Source organism: Pteropus alecto, unplaced genomic scaffold, assembly GCF_000325575.1.
Source record: "Pteropus alecto unplaced genomic scaffold, ASM32557v1 scaffold45, whole genome shotgun sequence".
Taxonomy (NCBI): Eukaryota; Metazoa; Chordata; class Mammalia; order Chiroptera; family Pteropodidae; genus Pteropus; species Pteropus alecto.
This window is the reverse complement of record NW_006442491.1, coordinates 17246576-17257818: the sequence shown is the minus strand read 5'-3', so window position 1 is coordinate 17257818 and position 11243 is coordinate 17246576. Positions and strand designations below refer to the sequence as shown.

At 47.2% G+C, this 11243-nt stretch overlaps 1 protein-coding gene and 1 non-coding gene across 2 annotated transcripts; both read right to left on the bottom strand.

Moving 5' to 3' along the window:
- Nucleotides 1–1932: 1932 nt before the first annotated feature.
- On the bottom strand, nucleotides 1933–4114 carry PDYN (prodynorphin). The gene is made up of 2 exons (XM_006921670.1): nucleotides 3986–4114; nucleotides 1933–2574 (listed from the first exon to the last, which is right to left on the bottom strand). Exons 1-2 carry the CDS (start codon nucleotides 4112–4114, stop codon nucleotides 1933–1935), a joined length of 771 nt encoding a protein of 256 aa, XP_006921732.1.
- A 2088-nt stretch (nucleotides 4115–6202) lies between these two features.
- LOC112471103 lies at nucleotides 6203–6321 on the bottom strand. Its single transcript, XR_003043215.1, has one exon. It is a non-coding gene; the product is annotated as a 5S ribosomal RNA (ribosomal RNA).
- Between the last annotated feature and the right edge of the window lie 4922 nt (nucleotides 6322–11243).

The window sequence follows — 11243 nt, the reverse complement described above, 5'->3', positions numbered from 1 at the left end:
CCTCTAACTCTCACAGCCACCTTCAAAGCTGGCTCTCTCAGTCTTTATTTTATTAGTCTTTATTTTACTGAACTAAGGTTCAGAGAGGCCAAATGACTTACCCAAGGTCACACAGATATCAAATTTAGGGCTATGGCACTCTAAAATTTGTGCCCTTTCTATCCTCCTACATATAATTTTCTAGCATGAAAAATGTGTGTGTGTGTGTGTGAGAGAGAGAGAGAGAGAGAGAGAGAGAGAGAGAGAGCGCATGCGTGCTCATGCACATGTATTTTTCATTCCCCGACACTTGTTTCTACAAATGGTGTTTTTACTCCCTGGAGACTGAGGCATACATATACACAGCCCTCAAGTCATCAGCAATTTTATTTATTTATTGTACTGGAGGAATGGGAAATAACACAGGCCAATTAAGGATTAAGCAAATTCCAAGTAAATTGCATAAATGGGATTTTTAAAAAGCACACAAAGTAACCCTAAGACAATCAATACATTTCAGAACATTATGAGAGAGTTGGGGGTTGCACATGAAGAGATATGCTCAGTAGAATCTATACAAATTTGGTTAATTTGCATTAACCAAACTCAAGTCTATTTCCTCTCCTAGCCAGCCCAGCCTCCTGGACCCACAAACTAAACTATAGTGCCTAGGGACAAATGAGCAAGACAGAGAAACAGAGACAGAGAGAGGAGACTTTGATTGAAACCAAGGCATCAGGAGATCTCCGCCTCTGACTCTAGGTTATTTGAATCAAGGGAACTCATTTGGCATCAAGCACTTAATTATTTCAGTCCTCTTTATGGTTTCATTTCAAGACATTAAGAGAAAAGAATCATCACTGGGTTTTCTCTTTTTCACCGTTGCTCCTGGATTCCCTTACTCAATGCCCACTGCATATGTCTGGCCAGATGGCTTGGACTCTTGGAGGCCAATTCAGCTGCTCAAGAACATGGTTGTGCTTAACCTCATCAACTTGACTCAGCTTCAGTTCATCCTGGGGTAGGAGTGAGGTACTGATCAGTTTAATTAGTTTAATGAGGGCTGAGGGAACTGGTCTACATTTTGAGTTTGTTGCACAGAACAAATTGGTTTGCCTCACTCCCCCTGCCCCACTTCATCATTTCAGCATTCAGAAGGAGAACTATTCTCATTAACCATTTAGGAAAGGGATTGTCCCTCCCTTCCTCTCCTTTGATTGTCCCTCCCTTCCTCTCCTTTGAGGAGTTGAGCACTGTCCACGGTACCAACATGGACTGGAGTCCAGGAACTCCGTTCTTCAAGATGTGTGTTTCTAAACAATGAGAACTCAGAGTATATGACTGAGCATTTAACCCACTAGAAGACTGAATTCCCGCTCCAATAAAAGGTAGTGTCAGTGTATTTTACCTAAAGCATAGTCTCCACAGTGGGGTGCACGAGGAGATCCTTTGAGGATTTGGAATAAAATGTTAGAGTTTCTATTTGTTTATTTATCTTGTTTTACATTTCAACCCTTTGTGTGTTTGATGTGTACATATTCTCTTAATGAATATATCTTCATGAAGGTATGCTCATCTTTCTTCTGAGAGAGGCCTGTGATTAGTAAAGTTTGGAGGCAAGAGATCCAGAAGGATGAAGAACAAGTCAGCCTGGATTCCTGGAATTGAGGAGTCACATGAATGGGGGTGGAGGGAATGATATCGAAAGCTGTTTTAGATGTATAGGGCCTGAGCCAAGCATTGAGCCTATTGGAGAGGGGAACCTCCATCCTTCCCCTGCACTGACTCCAGACAAAAACTTCACTCCAGGCAAAAGAGAGGCAGGCTGGGTTTGGATGTTTGTAGACAATGCTGAACTGAGCACAGGGACGGGGGATGTGGGGAAGAATGAGTACGCTCCAAACTGGAAGGGTATGGGGGAGTTTGTGATTCACCTCCATTATGGGGAGGTGTTTAAGCATCAAAAAGCTCTCCGGAGTACGCACTGGGGTCCTCCTGGGACCGAGTTACCACCTTGAACTGGCGCCGGAGAAAACCGCCATAACGCTTCTGATTGTCCCACTTGAGCTTAGGACGGATGCGCCGCAAGAAGCCCCCATAGCGTTTGTACAGGTCCTCGTGACCCATCATATCTCCATCTCCCTCCCCCTCCCCAGCCACCTCTGAGCTCCTCTTGGGGTATTTGCGCAAGAAGCCCCCGTAGCGTTTGACCTGCTCCTTGGGGTCCTCCTCATCAGAATCCAGCGCTCCAGCTTCTATGGCGCCATCGTTCAGCTGGGTATCTTCCATTAGTTCTGACTCCACTCCCTCCCTCAACCTGCCAGTGAGACCCCTGAGCTTCTCTGCCAGGCTCCTGCTCAGAGCATTCTCCTCTGGTGAGGTGCTGAGAAGGAACCTGCTTTTCTCCAGCTCTTTCAGGAAGGGCCCCGTGCGCTTGGCCAGCTCACCATAGGGCTCTTCTAAAGCTGTCTTGCTCTCCAAGTCTTCCTTGCCATTGAGCCCAAGGGGAAAGGGGGAGAAAAAAGACAGAAGGCCCTGGCACCTCTCCCACTCTTCAGGGGGCAGCAGGGCAGCCTGGCATTCCAGGGAGCAAACCTGCAAAAAACCACAGGATTAATGTCATCACCATCAAACTGTCAAAGCGCATGTACTCGCCTGCCCCAGAGGGTCCTCTCTAATGCCTGAGAAAATCAAATTAGCTGCAATCACTAAGCCTCAGGGCTGCCCACTTTAATGCTCCCAATGCATAAAGGTAGGTGACATTATGCCTATGTGGGTGATGAGGAAACAGACATGGAGAAATAAAATAGCTTTTCCAAAGGCACATGGCTATGGGTGGCAGTACCAAAATTGGAAGTAAGATCTGATAGCACTCTGCTGAGCTTGCCCATCACTTCCACTTCTGACTCCAGAAGTAGTTGGTTCTCCCTACCTTTCCTTGAAAAGATACTGCGAACACTTTATAGAGCAGGACAGAAGCAATGCAGAATGGTAGAAAAAACACATGAGGGGACATCACATCTGAGGGACAAGAGCATCTATTTCATTGGTGCGTTGGGAGAATCCAAACAGCATAATGTTGATTATGATGGTGATGACAATACCGGACAATTCTGCAACTTGGACCAAGGCAGGCTAATGCCACAAGTCCTCATGCTTAACCATTGTTCTCTCCTGAGATCATGTATGGACAGCACCTGCCAAGCTAGGCTCATCTCAGTAAAGTGTGGCTAGAATTGTATTTTTAATACTTTGCATCATCATCTCATGGAATCACTCCCATTTTATAGATGAGAAAACTAAGACTCAGAAGTTTCCAGGGTCATGGAACAAGAAAGTGGCAGCACAAAAGCCTGCATTCTGTCCACCACACCCTTGGTACCTCCAGCCCATCTGCTCGTACAGGAGAGGAACATGGGGAAGCTTGACTCAAAGCAAAGCCAATAAGGCTGAGCTAAGAGATGCTAAGACCCAGGAGAGGAATCAAGGCCTAGATCCCATCAATCAGATCTCAGTATTTAGGGATAGTGAAACACGTTCCTTCCATGAGAGTGACTAAATTTGGAGGTGCCCATCAGTCTGGTGGTAAGAAGCCCTGAAAAGTTACACTAGGGCTGCTGACTCCCAAAGTCAGCACACCTCATGAATGATGCTCCTTGTTGCCAGGCATCAGGCTCCTTGGAAACCTGAATCTTTCTCAGATCTGAGTGAGCCCATGACGGTGAGGTCTGGAGAAGGTATGGGAGCTAGAAAACAGCAGCCTATGGTGCCCAGGCTGACTACACGGCAGGACATGCCCTACACAGGTGGAACGAGTATATAGGACATGCCCTACACAGGTGGAATGAGTATACAGGACATGCTCTACACAGGTGGAATGAGTATACAGGACAGGCATAGCACTCCCCAGGCCTGCTGTCTTCCCTCTCTGGGCTCCACGTACAATGGTTCCTTCCACACACAGTCCCCAGGACCTAGGCATCCAGGAGCCTTGCCTGAAACCTACCAGGGGGTTGATGGGTTTGGGCCCACCCTGGGTCTTTACAGCACACAAGGAGCAGCGGGACAGGCAGTTTGCCGTGACGGAGGGGAGCATGAGGAGGCAAGCAGCCAGCACCAGCCCCTGCCACACCATTCTTCTTGGCTCTTCCTGCTGGGGAAGGAGATAGAGAAAATAATGAAATCCGTGATCACCTACTCTGTGGGATATATCCTGAGTCTGCAGTCATCTCATCAACTCATGCTGACAGCACCACAGGCAAACATTCTGGTTCCTATTTTACAGATGAGAACAGAGACCCAGAGAGGCACAGTAGGTGCCCAAGGCCAAGGGTCAAGGAAAGGAATTAACATGCTCCAAGCGCCTGCTTTGGGCTAGGAGCTTTCCTGTACATTCACATGTAATCTGCACAACAGCTCTTTAGGTAGGTTGTGACATTGCACAGATGGGGAAATGGAGGCTCAGAGAGGTGAAGTGTTGCCCGCACCGCTGGGCAGCGGACAGGTCAGGACTTGACCTGGATCAGTCATCCTTCAAAACCCACTTCGATCACCCACCAAACTAGAAGATACTCGGCCATCAGCTTTTCTGAGTTCTCTGAGGCTTCCATCACCTGCCTCTGCCTTCTGCTCCCCAAGCTGTCCCCAAGCCAGCCCTTTCTGCTGTGTAAGGTCTCTGGAATTTACTTTCTCCACTCCAGCACTTCTACTCACCCTGGTCATAACTCTGCCTCCAGTTCCTTCTCTGATCCCCGCTGCCCACCCTGAAATGCTCTGCTCAGTAGATCAATTCTGTGATCAGATGTGTCAGAATGGGTCATACCTGGCCCTTCTCCTAAATGTCAGGGATACCTTCTATCCTTTCCCTATACCCCAATACTTCAGCTCTTGAGTTCCAACTACATCCAGTTATTTGTAGTTCCCCTAATTAATCTATCAGGCCCTGTCCCACCTCTGGGCCTTTGCACATGCTATTCTCTCTGCCTGGAAAATCCTTTCTCTCCTCCTCTGTTACCTGTCATTTAGGTCCTACATCACATATCACCTCCTCCAGGCAGTTTTCCCTGATCTCCTAGGCTGGATAGGAAGCTCTTCCTTTGTATTCTCCCAGCAACTTGTGCCTCCTCCATCAAAACATTCCACTATTTGGTAATTAGCTATATGAGACTTTAGACTTTGTTTCCAGTAAGGCTTCAGACTTTGTCTTGTTTTTGTCTGAAATATTCTGCGTTGCTCAAATATGCCATGCTGGCTCCTACCCAGGGCCTTTGCACTTTCCCTTCCTGTCTGCTGGTACTCTGACCTGATTTTCCCATGGCTTGCTCCTTTTTGTAATCAAGTGCATTAAATGTCACATCACCCAGAGGTGTTGGCTGACTCCTGTATTTAATGGAGTTTCCTGGGTCTCTCTCACATCATCCTTGCTTCGTTGGCATCACCATCTCGTACTGTGCTATTATTTGATGTTTGTTACTGTTGTTATGGTTGTTTGTTATAATCTCCCCCACTAGAATGTTAGCTCTGTGAGGGCACAGATATAACAGTCATAATCCCTGCTGTATCCTAGCACCTACAGCCCTGACCGACATATAGTAGTCCCTCAATAAATACTAGACAAATGAAATCAGTGCTTCATAGTCTGTAAAATGCTGTCACTTTCTAGTTAACTCCTTATAAACCAAATATCAAGACTCAAATCCATTCAAATGAGAACACAGAGCATTTTTCTCAATTGGAAATGGGAAGTTCTCCTAAGACACCGGCCTGGGGCAGGGCTCCATGCTCCTACCAGCCTTATCCTTACAGCCTGATACCTCTAATGCCACTGTCGGGAATGGCTGTCCTCCTTGCCTCCTCCAAGTGCCCCATTTTTGCAAACTGCCCTGTTTGCTCATGTGTTGAGGGGGTTTAGAACTTTCCACCACATGGCCCCAATGGCCCATGCTGCAACCCAGAGCCAGTCTCCCTCCTCAGAATACACAGTAGGTCCCCCCACCAAGCATGCCTGGTAGTGTGATCCCAGCCACCATTTATGAAGCCCCTACTGTGCTTGGGCCTCAAGCTAAGCTAAATCCATCGTCTCATTTATTCTTTCTCAGTGAAGTAGGCACTTCCGGTCCAGTGAATTGCCTATCCCTTCAGCGAGTGGTAAAGTTGGGGTGCAAGTCTGTTATGTTTGATTCCCCACAATTTCTTAGAACACCTGATTCCTTTTTTTTTTTTACACCTACAGCACCTGGTCTTCCTAGGTGGTCTCCCATCCAAGTACTAACCGGGCCCGACCCTGCTTAGCTTCCGAGATCAGACGAGATCGGGCACGTTCAGAGTGGCATGGCCATAGACTTAGAACACCTGGTTCGTTAACAGCTGAATCCTCCATGAGGACCAGAGGGCACAGGTCTTTGACTTGTATATTGTTCTCCCCACACACTCTGAGGGGTGGGCCTCATTACCCTCACTTTATAAATGAGAAAACTGGAGCTCAGAGAGGCTTGGTAAAACTCCTAAGGTTGATGAACAATTAAAAGTGAGAATTGAGGTCCACCTGCCTCTCTTTGGCTGGGCCAGGCCGGCTCCCCTAAGCAGGAAGGCTCAGAGAAGAAAACTCAGGGAAGTAATCTGTGTCCATCCCACATCTCTCTCCTGTCCTCGAGCTTCTCTCTTACTCTATCAGCTGCTGAGCGGATTTGGGTTCCAGGCAAGTAAGCCGTGCCATTTACGCACACATACAAAGCAAGCAGCTCATGTTTTCCCTGATACCAGCAATGTCTGGGCTGGCCTGCTGCAAGATTAGCAGTGAATTAACCAGCTGGGAAGGGAAGGCTACACTACCCTCTCACTCTTAGCCAGAGGCTTCCCACACAGCTCGGCTGCTGCAGTAGGAGGCCAGATTTGAGATCTCTTCATCCTGGGCAAAAATGGTGTCGGCGTCCTTTCCTTTCATCCATTATTAACATTATATTTAATAATAATAATTCTAGCTGGTCCCATGGTTGTTAATCACTCAAGATGTTCTGACCAATTCTCAGGATGAACTCATTTACATTCAGAGCAACTCCATGGGATGGGAACTATTGTCATGCCCACTTTACAGATGAAGAAAATGAGTCAAGACATCTGCCAAGATTTTAAAGCTAGTAAGTGGCCAAGCCAGGATTTGACCCAGGCAGTCTTCCTCCAGAGCCCACCTTCTTAACCACAGTGTGTTGCCTCAGCCCCTTCAAGTCACCCCTCCTCAGCCTTCTGCTTCTCCCTCCAGGGGCCCATATCAGCCTCCTCCTGGTTCCAGAGCAGCTTCATGTTGCCTCCAAGGCACCCTCCCCCACAACGGCCAGAGAACAATTCTGAAACACCAGTCTGACTGCTGCCCAGCCTCGTATCCCGGTTCGCTATTGCCTTTGAGAGGAAGTTTACCCCATAGCTGGAGGCTCAAGGGCTTTCCTACTGAGAAAGGCTGACATCGATCAGGGCTCACTGTGTGCCAAGCCCTGTGCTGAGTCTCATATGCATCTTAATGTAAGGGGTCTTTATAACAATCTCATAAGGCTGAGACTAATATTCTTCCCATTCAACAGATGAGGAAATAGAGCCACAGACAGATTACACTATCTGTTCAAGATACCCCAGCAAATGCACAGCACCCAGACTGGTTGTGAGCTCCATCTGACCTGGGCCTGACCACACCACCTGCAATTCCAAAGGATGCCCCAAGCTCCTCATCTTCCAAGCCTTTGCGCACAAGTTTCCCTCTGCCCGGAATGTATTTCTCACCCCACCCATCCACTCCCATCACCCTCTGACCTGGCTGACTTCTTCAAAACTCAGCCTCGGTTGCCTCCCCCAGGAAGTCTGTCTGGATTAGGCCCTTCCTCTGAGCTCCCAGTCACCTGTGCTGGCTCTATCGCATAATTACCTTTTTCTCAAGGACAAAAATAGAGAGATTGGGGGTTGGGCAGGGTCAAGTGGGGCTGAAACCTCTGACTTCCTTCTCTCAGCCCAGGACATGGCAAGTGTCCAGAGAGGCAAACAGGCCACCTTCAGGACAAACTCAGCAAATGGGCAGAGGATGTTCTGACTTTCACAAGGATTTCTTTAAAAAAAATTTGTTGCCAGCATTATCGAATTGGGAGAGTTTTACCTTTTAAACGTCTCAATTTCCAACTGTCTTAAAAAATCTAAAGCCTTGGAGACATGAGGCCTGCATTCTAATCTGGCAATAGTCACAGATGGGACACATGCAACCTGGTCACCACTGTCCTCACCCTGTGGCTTCTCTCACATCCGACCCTGCTGAGCACCTGAGAGTCATTTGAGTTTGCAACTCCTGGACCGCCTGACAACTCTAACAGCCTGGAGCAGCGGCATGGGATGCGAGGGGACAGCTGGTGAGAAAGGAGAGGTGATCCCTTCCTGACCCCGAAGCGGGATCACCAAGTGGTTAGTAACATGGATTTAGATCCCATCCCTTATCATCAGGTTGGGAAAAGCACTGATTTCTACTGTGCCTCAGTTTTCTCAGCTATGAAATGGGGCTAATCATAATGCTTCAGGGGGTTGGTATAGGAATTAAATAAGTGATCATGTATAGAGTGCCTTTATAGTGAGTGCTTTAAATAGAGTGTGAAGGCTTTGCTCCAACAGTACTTGGGCTACAGGAGAAGGGAAAAGAAGAGGACAAAAAGGAGTGACAATATAGGGCCTAGGACACAGAGGGAACAACAACAACAAAAAGTCGTTGAATGAATTAACTGCCACATGCGGAGGGCCTGCTGTGCACCAGGCAGGACCAAGTGCTCCTTATTCTTGGTCACATCAATCCATAACAGCCACCACTTCTCTTCTGTGTGTTACCACTTTACACATATTATTCTAATCCTCACAACAATCCAGAGGTGAGTGTCTTTATACCCAAGGTACAGAGGACAAGACTGAGGCTGGGAGAGAAGTTCACTTGGCTTGTAAATGGGAGAGTTAGGCTTCCAACCAGATCTCTCTGGAGTAAAAGGTGACCCTAATAGAGACACATCAGCCCTGAGGTTTCCCTAAGCAATCCTATTTCCTTCCTTTTGTAGGATAAAAAGATTATTGAGCAATGTCAGATGAGTCCCAAGGGGGAGCATTTTCTCCTTTGCGATGGAGATGTACTTGGAAGTCATACATCAGAGGTAGCCCTGCCTGCTTCTCATTTTTGATTTGGGATGAGCTGAGGAGAGAAGGAACTTGGCAATTCATTGGTGTGAGAGGCAAAAGCAAACCCCGTGGTGAGCTCAAGGGCAGCAGCAGGCACACAGATCCCAGGGGAGGGCTTACATGGCCCACAGTGAAGGAGGGGCCTCTTTCATGGACTTGGCAGGCTGGCGGGGAGGGGGGCGCTCCCAACGGCCCTCCCAAAGAAAAACCCTCCACGCTTGCAAGTTTCTGAAGCTTTCCTCAGCCACTGCCTCATGGCGCTTTGTGACAGCCCAGTAAGAGAAGCATGGGCTGGTGGAGGAAGAGGGGTGGCTCCCCACTAACAGGAAAGAAAATTTTAGACTCACCAGCCTTCATAATCACGGGATCCCTTTCCTTATAATAAATCTCTTTCTCTCTATATATACACATCCTATTGTTTCTGTTCTTCTGGAGAGCTCTGACTCATACAACACCTATTGCATTTGTTCCCATGTTGTCTATGGCTGCCTTCACTGCTACTAAAGCACAGATTCATGCTGAAACAGGGACTGGAGGGACGAGAATGCCAAACATACTTACTTTAAGAAAAAGTTTGCTGACCCCTGCCTTATTAATTGTATAAGCATTTTATAACTCCATTTATTCTAAGAGTTTTGAAGCGATCTTCTTGAGAAAATCAGAGAGGAATCAATCTCTTCTCTAAGCCTCATCTGTAAATGGGGTTGTGTCACCTTCCTGCTGTGCCTTCATAAGGACCGACTAAGACAGCATCATTTATATGGCCAGCACATAGTATGCCCTTTTTTCACCCAGGGCCCAGAGTTCCTTGAAAGGAAAGAGACTGCTTGCCCTATTATCTCCTCTTGATGACATTCTATATTGGATTCAGAGGGCTCGGACGAGCAGCAAGCATTTTTATTTAATAGCAAGCATTTTTATTTAAAAAGCCAGCATGGAATAATAATGGTTTGATTTAACATCACAATTATCTCTCCAAGCACTTTATCGCATATGATAATCCCTATTTGATAGAAGAGGAAATGGGAAAAGGTAGAAATGAAGTCACTTGTTTAAGGTCACATCATGAGTCAGGAGGGAAATGGAGACAGAGCTGGGCCCTCCCACAGCCAGGCATGACTCGAACTGAGGCAATGCGTCCTTTCAATGACTCTCCAACGACACACATCGCAACAGCCAACAAACACTGCACTGATGCTCTGTGCTAGGCCCTGGGGCCTCCCATGGAGCCTATGGGGCAGGTGCTACCATTACAGGCTCAAGTTCCAGATAAGAAGTATAAGAACGAAGTGACTAAGCATCCCCAAAGTCCTGAGCATAAGCATGATAGAGTTGGAGTTCTCTGAGTCCATAGCATTCACTGTTTAAGGCATAGCTGCGGAGATAAGCTCATTGCTATGCATTTTATCTCAACTGTATTTTCACCCTCAGGAGAATACAGTGGCCTGGGAATTATTAGCTCTATTTTCTAGATAGGGAACGGAGACTCAAAAAAGCAAAATGACTGGGTTAAGGCCAAGAGGAAGCAAGGATCTGGCAGAATCAGACTTAAGTCAGTATGTGATTCCACTCCGCAAACCATCCCTGAGGTACGGGTATGCGTTAAATGTCCCTCAGATCTCCCCACCAAACTCTCATATTCCTGAAGATGGACTATTTGGAGTTTTATCCCACTCAAAAATATGTAAAATTCATCTTTGTGGGTCTCTAGTGGGCTGGCAAAGGGAGACCCAGAAAACTGACACAGCAGTTAGGCCTTTTACGTCATTAACAAAGAACAGATTATCATTTTAGGGGAGTGGGAGGCTGGGGGGCGGGGGGTCTGAATGGAATGTGAAGCCACCGTTTAGTCCACCAAGAATCAAAGCACAAAGCATAGGATGAGCCCATGCAGAGGGTCGGTCACCTCTCTCAGGCCGTTTGTTATGCAGAGACCAGAATGAAAGCCTTGCAGTTGATGGTCATGATGGGATCGTTAACTGCGTTTTTTAAAAGAATGTATTTCAAGAGCAGGATTCACATGGAACGCCCATCCTTTGTTACCTGATGCAATTATGGGAGGGGGAGAAAGGCAA

Coding starts and splice junctions, on each gene's coding strand:
- PDYN (XM_006921670.1), bottom strand. CDS start 4,114: ATGGTGTGGCAGGGGCTGGTGCTGGCTGCTTGCCTCCTCATGCTCCCC. Junction 2,575..3,985: donor CCAAACCCATCAACCCCCTG/GTAGGTTTCAGG, acceptor GGTTTTTTGCAG/GTTTGCTCCCTGGAATGCCA.